The sequence below is a fragment of the Daphnia pulicaria genome, chromosome 4 (assembly GCF_021234035.1).
Source record: "Daphnia pulicaria isolate SC F1-1A chromosome 4, SC_F0-13Bv2, whole genome shotgun sequence".
NCBI lineage: Eukaryota > Metazoa > Arthropoda > Branchiopoda > Diplostraca > Daphniidae > Daphnia > Daphnia pulicaria.
Genome location: NC_060916.1, coordinates 1745651 through 1763221, shown reverse-complemented (window position 1 = coordinate 1763221; position 17571 = coordinate 1745651). Strand labels below are relative to the sequence as shown.

Below are 17571 nucleotides of genomic sequence, written 5' to 3'. Positions count from 1 at the left end.
CCAAATCTGCTCTGCGACTTTTGAAATCCACTAAAACAAATAAAACTCTGTTTCTCTCCTGGGAAAGATGAAAACATCATGAATTTGAAAAAATATAATTATAACATACTGTATAAACGACTAACATACTATAGCCTAAATGCTAAAAAACCCAAAGATATAAAATAACGCCTCTTTTCCTTCCGCTTAATCGCGCAGCCGAACACGTCCGGTTGGAACTATCTTTAATCCTGCTTCACGATTCAGTATACTTTCATTCCTCGTAGTGAATGCGTGCGCAAATTATTTTCAAGTTTCAAATCGATCGATCTGTACCTTCATCAAGAGTTTTCATCTTCCATCGCAGAGCGTCTCCCATAAAAGTAAATAGAATTAATTTGTATGAAATTATTTTCTTAAATCATTCTTCAATCACGGTTTTGGCGTTCCTAATTCTATATCTTGTCGTTTTGTCTGGATTCTTTGACGCGAGTAAATCTTTTATCAGATAAGTAAATTAAACAGGAAAATAAAGAAGGATCAAGGATGCGTCCAGTGACAATATCTATCACCTTCTTTGCTGTACTCACGACGCTTGCAACTACCTCTACGGCTTCTAACGAACAGATTGATTTAGCCACTATAAAATGTAAAAAATAAAAATTCGAATTTCAAGTGAAATTTATTAATTTGTGAAATTTGTTATATTTTGCAAACGCCTTAGCCGCCATTCAAAAATTGGAGAAGGAATCGAAATGTATTTTCTTATTACTGTATTTGGAATCAAATTGACGAAATAAGTAAACTTAACGCATTTTTTCGCCTACAGCTCTGCAAGATTTGGTAGGAAAAATGGATCTCAAAGAGACATCAGACCGTACTGTATCAATACAAAAATATTTCGCATTTAACTGAACTAAGCGTTTCATACTGTGCACTACAGGTCTATCAACAAATTCAGAGCTTTTAGAAGAAACGAAAGCAGAAATCAAGAATTTGAAGAAGGAGTTAACAGGTGATATGGATGGATTTAAAAAATATTTAATTGGTTTAAAAATTATCTTTTGCTTTAGAAACAAAGGGTGTAGCTGAAAAGTTAAAGATGGAATTGGCCGGTGATATTTTTTAATTAGACTAATTCAGAAATGATTTCAAACTAAAATGCCTTACATTTTTTTTAGACACAAAAAAAGAGTTACTCAAAATTTCACAGGATTTGACAATTACGAAGAGTAATCTTTTAAATCAGTTGAATGGTTTCCAAACAGGTTTGATGTTAATGAAAAAAGAATTGAGAAATTTAGGTGAAATGAAAAGAAAATTTAATTCTCAGATACTAATAAGGAGCTGAACGTCGTGAACACCACAATACGTCATTTGGCAAAGGAAATTAAAGGTACCATTCAGAGATAAATCATTTTTAAAGGAATACTTATTTACCGAACTTTACATACGTGATTTCTTTCGATTTCAGATATTTCGGTCGGTTTTGAAAATAAGCATTCCGCATTATCTTCAGAACTTCAAGTCACAGCTGCTAATATAACACAAGATTTGCACGGTAATTAGTGTGAACTTCTATTTATGGCCATAAACATTTCCCCTTAAAACAATACGTACGCCTGTGAAACGGGAACATTTTGAAAGTTTACGCTCTGAGAATCCGCAAAGAAAGTTCAAAGGAAAAAGAGATTTAATTAAAATTAACATCACATTTTTCAAAACGTTTTTCGAAGATGACATTTAAATAGTCGAGGAGAATCTATTCGGTTGGATTAGTCGGTTATGAACTTGCTATTTCTCTCTTTATTTGCTGGGTTAGAAACTAACCTGAAAATTGATATCACGACATCAGTAATGCTCAAATTTGCGGAATCTTCCCAACGATCAGCTGCCGAAGCTAACATCGCTTTAGAGAATTTGACGGAAGAGTTACAAGGTAATTTGTTTTCTTCGAAATAAATGGAAAGAAGTAGAAATATAGAATTCATCAATCGGAGTTAACTGAAATGTCTTACTATGGCAATAGGGAAACTTGAAGCCAATAAGCAAGAGTTGGAAGAGGTTAAGATCAAAGTTGGAAATTTGACAACAGACTTGAAAGGTACAAAACATGGGCTCGAACATGGGTGGACGTAAGAATATGAATAACCCCCCTTTTTAACTAACAGCTAGAACGAGCGAAATAGTGGACATTGGTCATATTCCTACATCCTGTTCTGATCTGCAACAAATCGGATACAAAACAAATGGACTATTTTCTGTGATGGGAAACACATCGGTGGAAACCGTTTACTGCAACTTCCATGCCAAAGAAAATGGTACATAATTAATTACGTTCGAATTTTATGCCTTTAATTAAATTCTTTTGATATTAGATTTGCAAAAATGGATTGGATGGAACGACATCAAGTCGGTGCCGACCTATTTCTACGCCACGAGAATCACCCCATTTTCGACGATAAGAACTCCAATTCCATTCGACCTGGCCAAAGTCAACATGGGAAACGCCATGGAACTGGCGTCGGGGAAATTCAGGGCACCGAGATCAGGGATTTACTTCTTTTCTTTCACGGGCCACGCCCTTTTCCCTCAATCTGTCTCCGAGGTAGAATTAGCGGTGAGTCTTTACCTGAACGGCAATCGAGTCGGCTGGGCGGAGGTAGAAGAAACCAACACCTCCGATGGCCAATTTAGTCCGTTGACCCTCCAGTCGACCATCAACTTGAAGGCGGGCGATCAAATTTGGCTGCAGATCGTGTCCATTTCAGAAGGGACGGTCCTATTCAACGCACGAAATCATTACACTCATTTCACAGGGTGGATGTTGGAGGAAGATATTGTTGCGTCACTGTGAATAAATATGTACATCGTCAAGTGACTGAAGCAAATGTGGCAATATAAAATTACAAGCAGCAATAATCTTAATGAAAATAACACGACACTCTGTACTACAATTCTCCGAAATACAAGCTGACAAAATAGATGTTTCGATAAAAAACCCAAATAATTCGTAACATTTTTAACTTAAAGGGATAATTCTTACGAATGTGTTCGAAAGCTTGTCGTGCTATATATCTGTGATCCGTGTCCTACCACAATGTCCACCCTTACAGTTTTTCCAATGAACGATTCGCTGGTCTACGACAGACGGACATCTTATAAATAGCACAGTTTGGATATTACAAACTTAATAAGTTAACACTTAACATCCAACGTATCGGATAACCTCCCAACTTGACTGACATAGCACCTGAGCACCTCTATCTCTATTCCCGTTAAAGACACTTTCTCAAATGAGGACGCCCATCAATTAGACAGACGAAATTTGGCAATTGTGCCCCCCCCCTTACATTTTATCACAAAGGAAAAAAAACCCTTCAAAGAATTTCGTCATCACAAAAGAAGACCCTCCCCCAGACGAAAAAGAAGACAAATTTTAGAATAGTTTTGGACCAAACTTGTGACGTCACATTTGACCTCCACTCACATCCCGTCCTAAAATTTACGACCCCTGCCTCCTCGATAAATGACGTAATTTATGGACCCTTCAAGGACATATCCCGATGTCGACGACGAAATTGTTAGCCATTTCTCTCCAGCTTCGCCGCGGTTCCTTCCGCTTTCACGGGCCTTTGAATTGGCACCTGTTGGGTTACCATTCAACCCTATTTGACCACAGGGTGCGGATTGAACGCCATCCGAATTAGTTTTTAGGACACAATACTGATGACTGAAGGAAGAGATAGACATAAAGTAAAAACACGAAAATTGAGTGAATAAACGCGTGAATCATTGCCTGATTTATTTTAAAAAAAACAAAAAAAACAAAAAAAACAGGTTTGATTAAAGCCAAATAGAACCAAATTCAGTTGGTGAGAGTTGTGAGTGTTGCTGAACGAAAACGAAACACCAGCGGCTAGTTGTTGTGGACTAAAGCTAGCGGAAAGCAGTATTCTCCGCCCGCGAGACCATGATATACGCATAAAATTGTACACCTCTGGTGCCGGAGCTTCATTCATGCATTACTACTTTGTTAGCTATTTGTGGCTATATGGGAAAACCCTATAAGCGTCCTTCAGCTTTAGCTAGAAAATTCCGGAGCTGTGGGTCTACTTACGCATCGGATGTTTCTACATGCACGACTGGGTAGTATAAATACGAAGCACGATCAACTATATGAGCATCAAACACCATTCGACTGAAGAGTAAACAAGTAGAAGTGAATAGAAACAGCCAAACAGAATTAAATCATCATGAATCCTAAGGCAGGCCTATTGTTTCTTCTGCTTAATAATTGAAAAAAGACTGAAGAGTGATTTTATTTCATTGTAAATTCTTATTCAACAGGTCATTCTTATTCTTCTCGTGCTGGTTGTCGCTGACGTATTGGCTGCCGCAGCGCAGAACGAAAACGATCAGATTTGGGACTACCCGGAAACTGAGCCCGGCATCGTCGTTAACTATCGTCAAGTTCGATTTAGTCGAGCTGCTGAGCCTGGCATGATCGGTTCCAGATTCTCCCGTTGGCTTTTCGGTTAACTCTTCTCATTTTTAAAATAATCAGCCGAGTATTTATTGTTTTTCGCCATCATTTTCATGTGTTGTGTATTAAGCACCAATAAGAATTCGTATAGCCACAACCATTAGAGCATCGTGCAAGGACCGCCAAGGACCCAGCAAAAGACAAAGCATATACTATTGAATTGCATATTGAATACCTTATATAATATGGCGTACCTGTTTTCCCACACAAATATAATGCTATTCTTTAATATTGACCAATAAAATCAACCGTTTGAAATTTTACTTTCCGATTTGAAACGCCCAAGCTGTGCCGTTTGAACCAATAGGGCTTCACAAAGATTACGGTGTTGTGTTTAGTCTTTCATGTAGGTATCAATCCAGTTCCTGAAAAATGCCACACTCGCGTAAACGCCAGCGAAATCTGGAACCGCACAGCCTTCGTACAAAATAAATGAAAAACACATGATTAGATGAAGCATATGGATTATTGGAAAATATAAAGAACAGTCCACCGTTGATTGCCTACCTCGTCCGTAGCTGACGACGCCGACCTGGGTCCATTCAGTAGAACCAGCTTTGGCTTGGACGACGAGTGGACCTCCACTGTCACCCTTAAAAGTCGAAAGAACAACGTAAATAACGTGTATGATGCTTGAAATAAAAGGTAATTTTACTTGGCATGAGTCTTTTCCGGGGGCACTTGCACAGAGTTGCTGTCTAATTATTACACCCTTATATTGCGCATTGCAATCTTTGTTAGGAATAATTTGGACGGTAGCTTGCTGAAGTACATTCGGTTGCACTTTTGCTCCTATAGAATGGCAGGAATGGATGTGAATCGATAAATGTGAGGTATATACGTTATCGCGCTTTTATTCGTTATGTTCTAAAATCAGCTGACTATGTTTCTACCTGATTCCAATGTTCCCCATCCCATAATGGCAGCATCTTTACCCACGAATTGATCAGTGGCGTTATTGAATGGCGGCAAGCAAACGGGTGAAATGGCAGCTGAGTAAACGATGGGCGGTTCTACCGTCAAGACGGCAATGTCAAAATGCTGCAGAAAATTCAAAAGTCAATGCATTTTTAGCGGCAATATTATAGAAATATTCAATTGCTACATTGATTCTCTCATTTATAGTTTCATAAACATGAACTCTATATCACTATCAGATAAATAAAGGTTATTAAAGGGTAGTACTATATGACTCACTACTGTCTTTGCATTATAACTTGGGTGGTAGACAACGCGAGTGACTCTCCTCGTCATCTGTGCGTCGTTTTGTGGTTCTGGTTTTGGGAGATTTCCCTGGGTGTGCATGCCAAGACTTACAACCATCGTCGAAATATCGAACGCTGATAATCTAAAATAATCGCCAACAATGACTTTCCGTGTTCCAACAAATCCGCTGCACATTTCTCACCTATCCACGCAATGGGCCGCTGTGAGGATTCTCGTCGGGGAAATGATCGATCCTCCGCAACCCACATCGAATCCCCACCTCAGCCCCACCTAGCATACGAATAACATTTCAAAAATACAAAACAATAATTCAAATAGTGTCAAAATCGCTGCTATTTCGTCACGTATCAATCTTCATTTTCACAGACGCTTGTACACTCACGATAAACGGCCAGGAATTCTCCACGGCATCGGATCCGCCGACGATGCCAACCGTTGGGGTTTTACGTTGAGGTGGTGCATCAGGTCCCTTACCACAGGCAATATTCTCCTGCCTGGATTCAGGGGAAGTTGCTGTAACATCATCGGCATCAGAGAAGCTGCTGGCAGGCTTGTAGAGCGGATAAGGCGGATAAGGCCAGAACGGAAAATTTGGGTACGGCTGGGACATGAGACCAGTGTACGGATTGACTGCGTACATCATCGGGTTCGTTGGGGGATTGCCGAAATTTCTCATGGCAGAGGGGCTAAGAGGCGGTTTCACATCATCAACTGAAAATAATTGGCAAAACAAAACAAACATTATTACTGAAAAGTTGACAATTGAAAGAACCAAGAATAATAATAAAAAATAATAATAATAATATTTAATGAGAAAAATCAACGGTCAAACCTTCGATGACGACGGCATCATTTGTTCGATAAATGCGACTGCTGACTGGACAGATGAAACCCAAGAGAAGATGAACGGCAGCAAAGGAGAGAACTGCTAGATGTTGGAGTCGTGCTGACATTCTCGTCATCTTACAGTTTGAACGCGTCTGAATTGTCTTCTCGTTCCGGGCTCTTTTTATTGCCGAATCGCGAAAACGCCCTTCAATCTCCTCAGGGAATGAGTGTGACTATAAAATTGATGGATTCTTTCCTATTTTGTTTGTGGCAATCGTGTTTCATTGGGAAAAAAAAAATTACGAATTATAACAAATGGGAGAAGCACAATTCCAAAATAAATGTTCAATGTCAGACTGATCAAGATCTGCTAAATGCTAATGACTTTATTCAATGATTTTTTCTGTTTAAATCTAATAATAAGATTAATAACCATTAGTATTATTCATTATATAACATTAGTAAGTACGAAATTCTGTAGTGCTTTCAACATAAATTGTCTGAATATAAACCGCGAATATCATTTGTTCGTAAAAATCGTGTCGGCACAACTCAAACGGTATTATATCAGAGCAGTCTTAAATTAATTTCCCTATTACACTTAAATTACCTAATGTAGGCTATATATTATATTTTTGTCTACAAAGTCAGATCGTAGCCCCAGAGACAGACGAATGCCCAGCTTTAATTTCTACAATGAACGCCTTACACAATGAAGGTCACGTAACCAACAGCTGCAATTGGCCAAAAAAAATTTATCCCTGAGAGATTTTCAACTTGATTGAAAATCTAGAAGGCTTTTAGCGGCATAAATGGGCGGGGAGGAACACAGGGCCAAAAACTATTATTTAAACCCAAGGGAATCAATGGCGCTCTGTGATTGGCTGAATAACAGTTTACAAACTGTGGAACAGGTGTGGCTCGCATGAATTGACGTGAGCCCTTGGCGTTAACTTTATTCGATTCCTTAGACGTTTGTCCAACTAACGCGCAAAAGTTTATAACGATAAGTCAAGTTGTTAATTAGTTACGAATTGTTGAAGGTGCAAAAGGGGCGGGAAAAAACGTTTTTTAAAGCTGCGACTCATATTCCAAGTTTGTTTGTTGTTGCGTGAATTCCTTCCGATTCCCCATCAAATTCTTCAAATAATGTGCTAGATTTTATCTCAACATCTGATTTGGTTGATTTTACAAGAATATTTATATGTGTGAAATGGGAGGAGCAGGGTTGTGGGAGGAGTTTCATTGACAGAGTGTGATACGGACTATTTCGTGATCTGGCAATGCAGGATATTACATCACAAAAAAGGAACAGGACAATTAATTACGCCTGCTAGTTTCGCAGTACCTACGAATCATTTAGCCGAATAGCCGGTGTTATTATCGCTATTAGTATTATGGAAAAATCAATAGATGATTTGGATTGATTTCATTTTGGACAATCGGAGGTATGTAGTAAAAGAATCTTTTTCAAGTCTATAGAATCATCAGTTAATAGTAATTTTTTAAATACGAACGACCCTCACAACAATAAAATCTCGAAGGCCGACACGCAGTGGCATTTTACAAATAAAACAAGCTTTGGGTTCTTACCTAATAAAGAACTCCATCTTGCAGCTGATAAACAACGAAAACATCGTTTGGCTGATTTAAAAACTTGTTCCAGGAGCGACATTTGCATTCTGAAACGTGCAGACGCGACGATCTTCATTGTTCACTTTATCCATCCAATTATGGATGTTGTAAGACGTTGCCAACATCCTCCCACTCACGAACATGAAAATCTCATCCATCTCGATTTCAGCTTATCTTAGCCAAAATATAATACCGTATTAAACTAACACAATTTTACTGTTTAAAACGTTTAGGATTGTAAATATTTACGAAAATGTCTCAACACATGTTGGTTACTACTAACGTATTATAGTATAGGCTGAGCTGAAACATAATTTTCTCTTGAATCGTTTATCCAGAAAACGGAGATGAGTATATGGATCAAAATTCTAATGATAGACAAGCACAGATATTTTTATATCGACCCACAGGTGCTCTGATGTTGACGTCTAAGAGGAATTTTCCAGATATGGAAACATGTTTTCTTTTCACAGTCAAGTGAAAGGGTTCAAGGTACTTTGTAAGTTATAACAGCTGGACCACCACGCAACAAGTAATACCGATGTCGCATGGCAACAAGTTTTCGTCCAGCAAGTTCCGACGACCTCCGAAAGTCCGTCAATAAGTCCGTCAATAAGTCCATCGGATTATTCAAATGTGAAGATTTGGAGGTAATGCAACATTAGTTAGTCTTTTAAAAATTCAAAGCATTATATGCTGGATAAAATCGCCCGGAGCACTGACACGGAGCGCAAACAAGGAATTGTAATTATTTTTTTCACTTAAGTCTCAAAGAAATAGAATTTAAATTATCCAAGCCCTTATTAGCGTGCATACCAGTTAGCAATAATCAAGAAACTTCTTTTTTTTTTACATTTCATTTTCGAACGTTGGAATAAACTGGATTTTATCTTATCGCCTATCAACCATGCTACACGATATTAGAAACTGATCTAACCACTATTAGACACAAGTGAAGCGGAAACAGGTTGAAGCCAAAAAGTCAGTCGATTCGCAGGACCTGGAATATTTATTCACTAGCCAAACTAAGTGCGCGAATTACGATTTTCTACGGGGCTCCGGGCTAATAATTTTGCGTAATTTTGTTTCTTTTAATACCCGATTTATTCCGTAAAATGCAAATCAGATATATACGAATAATATCATACTAAACCAAAAAATTTTTTGGATCGCATACAGTTAATTGAGTGGGAAGAAATCAGACGTAAAAAAAAGTGGCAAAAGAACCAATCGTATCAGATAGAAATATAGAAAAAACAAATTTTAAAAAGGTCATTTAACTTAATCAGATAAATAATTATCCGCCACCGCAATACGAAAATGATGAGAATTCATTTCGTGTGATTTTTTAAAATTTGGATTTCAGGATGATCATTGATAGATACACCGTAATCCAGATTTGGGTCGCCTGGACTTTGGAAATATAATCTGGTCGTCAAGTAGTGTTTACTTGTTCCTGCATGTAAGTATTAATGCAGTTCCGGAAAAATGCCACTTTGGCGTAAACTCCAGGAAATGCGAGGAGAAATATGCACTAATGCTGAAATGCTAATGCAGAAATATACACGTGAACTAAGTTCTAAACTAGTGCAAATGTTAAGCCGTGTTAAAAAGAAGGAAAAACTAGCCCATTACCGATTCCATAGCTGACGATGCCAGCCTGTTTCTAATAACCGTCGGCTCTTTGAACGACAATCGGCCCGCAGCTGTCACCCTAGAAACACAATTTGAGTAATCAATATATGAATAAGGGGAAAAGGCATTTAATTTTTTCTAATTCATGGGTGTGGTGACTCTGATGGAACACATCACATTGCATTAGCACCCAATTGTTTAAGTTGTAAAATGTCTCCTTACTTGACACCAATGACACGAGTCTTTTCCATAAGCTGTTGCACAGAACTGCTGGGGCTTAATTTTGCCTCCGTATGATAAGGCATTACATTCGGCATTAGTAACAATCTTGACAGTTGCTTGTCGCAGAGCATATTGGGCGCGGATCTAGAACGAAAATAACGGATGTGATCTCAAATCTCAAATGCTGGTGCTTTACCAAATTTGAGATTCCCCTATCCCATGATGGCAGCACCTTGGCCTTCGAATTGATCAACGGCGGAACTGGCTAATGCTGGCAAGCAAACGGGCGAAATGGCAGGTGAATAAACGATGGCTGGGGCTACGGTCAGGATGGCAATGTCAAAATACTGCAACTCGCCAACATGAGCATTAGTTGAAAAAAAATAGCACATACAGAAATATTCGATTGCTTGAATGAGTTAAGTTTGAGTAAATATAAATTAAAAAGATTTAGTTATCTGTATGAAGGCTGTAAAAGCTACAAGAGGCCGCTAAGACACAATCGTCATGTTCAGAAATAAAGCTTGTCAAAAATCACTTACGATAAATGGCCAAGAATTCGGGATCGCATTGGTTCTCCACCGACTATGCGGTCAGCTGGGCCGGTATCGGATTAACTCCGTCGGTGGTGAGTCAGGTCCGACACCACAAGAAATCTGCTTCGTTTCAGAGGTGGCATCTTCGACATCAGGACCGTTATTGTTGGTCGGATTGAAGAGAGGATACGGTCGGAACAGAGTGTCATCTGGCTATTGTTGGTGATCGATGTCTGACTTGGGGAAGTTAGGGTACGGATTGACGTCATCCATCATCGGGATCAGCGCAGGATTTGTGAAAGCGCTCCTTGCCAAAGGAGTCCACTGTTGTTCATTTAAGTCTCTGCCCCTCGCAACTGCATAGAATTAGCATCGAATAAAAGTAATTTTACAAGCAGCAATGTTTTGAATGCAGCAAAATTACAAGTTTTCAACGTTTGCAAATAATAATAATTGCAATGAACTGCCATGAACCACGCTCGCTGAAGGTCACACATACACACAAACAGCAGTACTTTGCTGGACAATAAAAACAAAAACAAATGAAAATATGTAAACAAGCTTTGACTTACCCAATCCATGTTGAATGGCAAAATCACGAAGAATCCTTCGATTCAAACCGGTTCACGAGCGTTCACGAGGCGGCATTTGCATTCAGGTGGTGTCACCACTCACCAGATCTTTGGTAAAATAGATATTAGACATTGGTAAAATTCCTACATCCTGTTCTGCAATCTGCAACAAATTGGATACAAAACAAACGGGCTATTTTCTGTGATGGGAAACACATCGGTGGAAACCGTTTACTGCAACTTCCATGCCAAAGAAAATGGTACACAATTTCCTAATTTTACTACGTTCGAATTGTGCGCCTTTAATTAAATTCTTTTGATATTAGATTTGCAGAAATGGATTGGATCGAACGACATCAAGTCGGTGCCGACCTATTTCTACGTCACGAGAATCACCCCATTTTCAACGATAAGAACTCCAATTCCATTCGACCTCGCCAAAGTCAACATGGGAAACGCCATGGAACTGGCGTCGGGGAAATTCAGGGCACCGAGATCAGGGATTTACTTCTTTTCTTTCACGGGCCACGCCCTTTTCCCTCAATCTGTCTCCGAGGTTGAATTAGCGGTGAGTCTTTACCTGAACGGCAATCGAATCGGCTGGGCGGAGGTAGAAGAAACCAACACCTCCGATGGCCAATTTAGTCCGTTGACCCTCCAGTCGACCATCAACTTGAAGGCGGGCGATCAAATTTGGCTGCAGATCGTGTCCATTTCAGAAGGGACGGTCCTATTCAACGCACGAAATCATTACACTCATTTCACAGGGTGGATGTTGGAGGAAGATATTGTTGCGTCACTTTGAATAAATATGTACATCGTCAAGTGACTGATGAAGCAAATGTGGCAATATAAAATTACAAGCAGCAATAATCTTGATGAAAATAACACGACACTCTGTACTACAATTCTCCGTAATACAAGCTGACAAAATAGATGTTTCGCTAAAACAATCAAAATACAACTCGTAACATTTTTCACTTTAAGGGATAATTCTTACGGATGTATTCGAAGGCTTGCCGTGTTATACCTGTGATCCGTGTCCTACCATTCGCAATTGAGACGACAGACAAAGTGATCAAGGATACCAATTAACTGCACTGCTGGTCTACGACAGATGGACATCTTATAAATAGCACAGTTTTGAAATTACACACTTAATAAGTTAATATCCGACGTATCGGATAACCTCCCAACTTGACTGACATAGCACCTCTATTCACGTTAAAGACACTTTCTCAAATGAGGACGCCCATCAATAAAGTCAGACGAAATTTGGTAATTGTGCCCCCCCCCCTTTATATTTAATCACAAAGGAAAAAACCCCTTCAAAGAATTACATCACAAAAGAAGACCCTCCCCCAGACGAAAAAGAAGACAAATTTTAGAATAGTTTTGGACCAAACTTGTGACGTCACATTTGACCTCCACTCACATCCCGTCCTAAAATTTACGACCCCTGCCTCCTCGATAAATGACGTAATTTATGGACCCTTCAAGGACATATCCCGATGTCGACGACGAAATTGTTAGCCATTTCTCTCCAGCTTCGCCGCGGTTCCTTCCGCTTTCACGGGCCTTTGAATTGGCACCTGTTGGGTTACCATTCAACCCTATTTGACCACAGGGTGCGGATTGAACGCCATCCGAATTAGTTTTTAGGACACAATACTGATGACTGAAGGAAGAGATAGACATAAAGTAAAAACACGAAAATTGAGTGAATAAACGCGTGAATCATTGCCTGATTTATTTTTAAAAAAACAAAAAAAACAAAAAAAACAGGTTTGATTAAAGCCAAATAGAACCAAATTCAGTTGGTGAGAGTTGTGAGTGTTGCTGAACGAAAACGAAACACCAGCGGCTAGTTGTTGTGGACTAAAGCTAGCGGAAAGCAGTATTCTCCGCCCGCGAGACCATGATATACGCATAAAATTGTACACCTCTGGTGCCGGAGCTTCATTCATGCATTACTACTTTGTTAGCTATTTGTGGCTATATGGGAAAACCCTATAAGCGTCCTTCAGCTTTAGCTAGAAAATTCCGGAGCTGTGGGTCTACTTACGCATCGGATGTTTCTACATGCACGACTGGGTAGTATAAATACGAAGCACGATCAACTATATGAGCATCAAACACCATTCGACTGAAGAGTAAACAAGTAGAAGTGAATAGAAACAGCCAAACAGAATTAAATCATCATGAATCCTAAGGCAGGGCCTATTGTTTCTTCTGCTTAATAATTGAAAAAAGACTGAAGAGTGATTTTATTTCATTGTAAATTCTTATTCAACAGGTCATTCTTATTCTTCTCGTGCTGGTTGTCGCTGACGTATTGGCTGCCGCAGCGCAGAACGAAAACGATCAGATTTGGGACTACCCGGAAACTGAGCCCGGCATCGTCGTTAACTATCGTCAAGTTCGATTTAGTCGAGCTGCTGAGCCTGGCATGATCGGTTCCAGATTCTCCCGTTGGCTTTTCGGTTAACTCGTCTCATTTTTGAAACAATCAGCCGAGTATTTATTGTTCGACGCCACCATTTTCATACGTATTGAGCACCAATTACAAATCGCATAGCCACAACCATTAGAGCATCGTACAAGGACCAGCAGAAGAAAAAGGATTGACATTTACTATTGAATACCTTTTCCTTTTATGGCGTACCTGTTTCCCATTCAAATCGAATGCTATTCTTTAATATTGACCAATAAATTCAAGCGTTTATTCGAAACTTTACTTTCCGATTTGAAACCCCAATGCTATGCTGCCGTCTGAACCAATAGAGCTCCACAAAGATTACGGTGTCGTGTTTAGTTTCTCATGTAGGTATCAATCCAGTCCCTGAAAAATGCCACACTGGCGTAAACGCCAGCGAAATCTGGATTCGCACAACCTTCGTACAAAATAAATTAAAAAACATATTATTAGATAAAGCGTGAACAAATATAAGAACAGTCCACAGTTCATTGACTATACCGATTCCAAAGCTGGAGATGCCGATTTGGGTCCATTCAGTAGAACCAGCTTTGGCTTGGGGGCCGTTCACATATGACGTCACGGGCCGAGGGGGGGGAGGGGGGTGCACCTTGTATGACGAATTGTGACGAGGGGGGGGTAGGGGGGGTATTCACAGTGGGACGTCACAAGGCACTACACAAGCGCCACCAAGTGGGATATGTTGGCAACTACATAAATTTCTTTTAGTTTTTCCGGATCGCTAGAGCAAAGTGATTGTCAGCACCTCGTTTGCTTGACCAATTAAGAAAATAATGAACAACATTGTGTTCTATATTAAAAACTACAGAAAATACAGAAAATAAAGAATTTTTAGCGGCTTAAACAATTTTTAAAAAGGGAGGGGGGTATCTGACTTTGTGACGTCATATTAGAGGGGGGTATACCTACTGTGATGAATTGTGACGAAGGGGGGAGGGGGGGTGTAAAATCGTCAAAAAGTCCGTGACGTCATATGTGAACGGCCCCTTGGACGACGATTGGACCTCCATCGTCACCCTTAAAAGTTCAAAGAACGACATTAAATGTATAATGTAGACAATTTTGAATATCAAATTAACTGGACGTATAGTTTGTACTATATGCTTTAAATTTAAATTGTAAGTGATTTTACTTGGCAGGTGTCTTTTCTTTCAGCACTTGCACAGAGTTGCTGCTTCAAGATGGTACCGACTCCATATTGCTCGTTACAATCAGCGTTAGGAATGATTTGGACGGTAGCTTGCCGAAGGGCATTCGGTTGCGCTCCCCCTATAGATATGGCGGGAATGGATGTGAATCGATAAACGTAAGGTATTACATATCCGTAGAAGATTCTCTATTTTATTTATTTTTTTTTAATGGCGCTTTCGTTATGTTCTAAAATCAGCTGACAGTGTTTACCTGATTCAAATCTTCCCCACCCCATGATGGCCGCATCTTTACCCACCAATTGATCAGCGGCGTTATTAAATGGTGGCAAGCAAACGTGCGAAATGGCAGCTGAGTAAACGATGGGTGGGTCTACCGTCAAGACGGCAACGTCATTATGCTGCAGCAAATTCAAAAGTCAATGAATTTTTAGCGCCATATAGAAATATTCAAATGCTACATTGATTTTCTCATTTATGGTTTGATTAACATTAACTCCATATAATTAGTATAAAATAAAGTTTATTGACTCACTTTTGTCTTGTCATTGTAACTTGTGTGGTAGACAACGCGAGTGACTCTCCTCGTCATCTGTGCGTCGTTGAAGGTGTCTGGTAGATTTCCCTGGGTGTGCATGCCAAGACTTACAACTATCGTCGAAATATCGAACGCTGATGCTCTAAAGTAATTGCAAACAATTCAACAATTAAAATCGCCCATCAACCAATTCTTTTTCACCCGTCTTGAACATCAATATTTCCACGCAATGAGCCGCCGTAAGGATTCGCGTCGGGGAAATTATTGATCCTCCACAAAACACACCGGATCCCAATTTCCTCAGACCCACCTAAAATACGAATTCAACAACAAACCAATTCAATAATTATATAGTTCCATACGTCAGATATTTTCATTGAATAACTTACGAGAAACGGCCAAGAATTCGGGACAGCTTCGGATCCACCGAGAATCCTGACATCTGGGAAGGAACGTTGAGGTGGTGAAGCAGGTCCGACACCACAGGCAATTTTCTACTGCCTAGAATCAGGTGAAGTTGCTGTAGCATCATCGACATCAGAAAAGCTGCTGGCCGGCTTGTAGAGCGGATAAGGCTAGATCAGAAAGTTTGGATGTTGCTGGTAAGAGAGGCCCGTGTACGGATTGACTGCGTACATTATCGGGATTGGTGGAGGATTTGCGAAAAAATTGCTCAGTGCAAAAGGAGTCCACTGTTGTTCAGCCGAATCTCTGGTCCTCGTATCATCAACTGCACATTATTCGAATAAAAAATAATTTTGAATTGAATTATGTTCGTTGGAAGAATATAGTAGGCTACAGATAAACAAAAATAAGGATATTGCTTGCTATACAACACATGGGACAAACACAGCCGACAAATTTTACGTTGCTACTGCACTGGATTCGTTGGCCGAAGAAAGACATTTTTACTTTTTCAACTAATAATTGATACGGCAATTAAATTAGAAAATAAACGATCGAACCTTCGATGACGACGGCACCGCTCGTTCGATAAATGCGACCGCTGACTGATGGGCAAATGGAGAACAGGAGAAGATGAACGGCAGCAAAGAAGAAAACTACTAAACGCGAGAGTCGCGACATTCTTCATCACAATACAGTTTGAAGACGCCTGAATTATCTTCTTGCTTCGTTGCGCTCTTTTTATTGCGCGATTGCGAACGTTGCTGGGGAAACGTCCTTCAAACTGAAACTCTTTGGGAAATAATAATCACGACTAACAGTGTCGAAATTGTTTCCCTTTTCGCCGTAGAATTCTTGTTTTAGAGGGGAATTGTATTCATTAACTGATAAAATCTGCGACCACCCAAGTTAAATAGAAAAATTAATAAGGTGCACTCTCAACGGTTATCGTTCGTAATACAGCACTATTGTTTTGCGACCAAGCTTAATAAATAAATAAAAAAACGACAGATTAAGAAATTTGATGGCCGATTTCACCATACACTCATACGAAAATTCAGCTTCGTTTGCGCTTTTTGAAACTTTTTAGTGACAGCTTACTACATCTACAGGTAAGCACGTTAATTCCTCGGCGTTGACGGCCACCGCCACATGTCTGGAATTTTGGTGAATTAACTTACTAATCTCGACCATGTCTCGGCTTAATGAACTGCTGGTGCAGTCGCATCACTATTCATCCCATCTGTGAGTCTGCGAGTGTTCCATGAATCATCAAAGACGCAGGGGAATCAATAGACTGAACCGGAACTGGTCGTCCTGGAGACGGACGCGGATGCGTATTTCTGCCGGAACATTTCAGTTGCGATACGTTTTCGTATTTTTATGTTTGTCCCGTTGATCATTCCACTATATATACGGGTCCTCAAACACATCGTAATCCGATAATACCACTTCCAATTGAATTTATAACAACATTACTCTTAACTGGAATTCAAATTTAATAAGAAAACATCATATACAATTTTCTAAATTGAAACCAAGTTCGTTCAAACGTTTGGTTTAAAAATAAAATCAATTCCATTCTTTTATTGTGAATTGTCTCAAGTAGAAATGATTCGAAGTGTATTCGAAGCAAAGTATACAAAACAAAAACAGCAGCTTCTTGATGTGTAGCTCGAGAAAGACTAATAAGCAAGGTTATAGTTTAACTGCGAAGAAAGTCCTACATGAAATGCGGAAGGATTCCGCCTCTTTTTTTTTCAGACAAAAAAAGCGGAGGAAAGGGTTGGAAAGAACGAAGCA

General features: G+C 39.6%; 5 protein-coding genes and 1 pseudogene across 7 annotated transcripts in view; 3 read left to right on the top strand and 3 right to left on the bottom strand.

Moving 5' to 3' along the window:
* The window catches only part of LOC124336054, a 570649-nt pseudogene that overhangs the window by 43622 nt on the left and 509456 nt on the right, over positions 1 to 17571 (bottom strand).
* The window catches only part of LOC124336181, a 455543-nt gene that overhangs the window by 264836 nt on the left and 173136 nt on the right, over positions 1 to 17571 (bottom strand). The window lies entirely within an intron of this gene.
* Positions 1 to 17571, top strand: part of LOC124336700 — a 580524-nt gene that overhangs the window by 487243 nt on the left and 75710 nt on the right. The window lies entirely within an intron of this gene.
* On the top strand, positions 258 to 2963 carry LOC124336224 (multimerin-1-like). Of its 2 annotated transcripts, none has more exons than XM_046789942.1 (13): positions 258 to 362; positions 488 to 628; positions 704 to 736; positions 809 to 856; positions 923 to 994; positions 1053 to 1094; positions 1161 to 1247; positions 1313 to 1375; positions 1454 to 1540; positions 1802 to 1918; positions 2009 to 2083; positions 2151 to 2300; positions 2358 to 2963. In XM_046789942.1, exons 2-13 carry the CDS (start codon positions 526 to 528, stop codon positions 2834 to 2836), a joined length of 1356 nt encoding a protein of 451 aa, XP_046645898.1. In that variant the 5' UTR covers positions 258 to 362; positions 488 to 525; the 3' UTR covers positions 2837 to 2963. The 2 variants fall into 2 exon arrangements, with proteins under 2 accessions (XP_046645898.1, XP_046645899.1); XM_046789943.1 differs by having other exon boundaries at positions 273 to 362; positions 505 to 628.
* LOC124336281 (trypsin alpha-like) lies at positions 4571 to 16466 on the bottom strand. 2 transcript variants are annotated; one of them, XM_046790029.1, is made up of 8 exons: positions 16329 to 16466; positions 6135 to 6463; positions 5934 to 6022; positions 5723 to 5873; positions 5419 to 5566; positions 5181 to 5317; positions 5033 to 5117; positions 4571 to 4942 (listed from the first exon to the last, which is right to left on the bottom strand). In XM_046790029.1, the coding sequence occupies exons 1-8, from the start codon at positions 16447 to 16449 to the stop codon at positions 4860 to 4862; spliced, it is 1143 nt and encodes a 380-aa protein (XP_046645985.1). In that variant the 5' UTR covers positions 16450 to 16466; the 3' UTR covers positions 4571 to 4859. The 2 variants fall into 2 exon arrangements, with proteins under 2 accessions (XP_046645985.1, XP_046645984.1); XM_046790028.1 differs by lacking the exon at positions 16329 to 16466 and adding an exon at positions 6585 to 6745.
* Positions 11348 to 11990, top strand: LOC124336495 (complement C1q tumor necrosis factor-related protein 3-like). Its single transcript, XM_046790331.1, has 2 exons — positions 11348 to 11440; positions 11507 to 11990. The coding sequence occupies exons 1-2, from the start codon at positions 11386 to 11388 to the stop codon at positions 11983 to 11985; spliced, it is 534 nt and encodes a 177-aa protein (XP_046646287.1). The 5' UTR covers positions 11348 to 11385; the 3' UTR covers positions 11986 to 11990.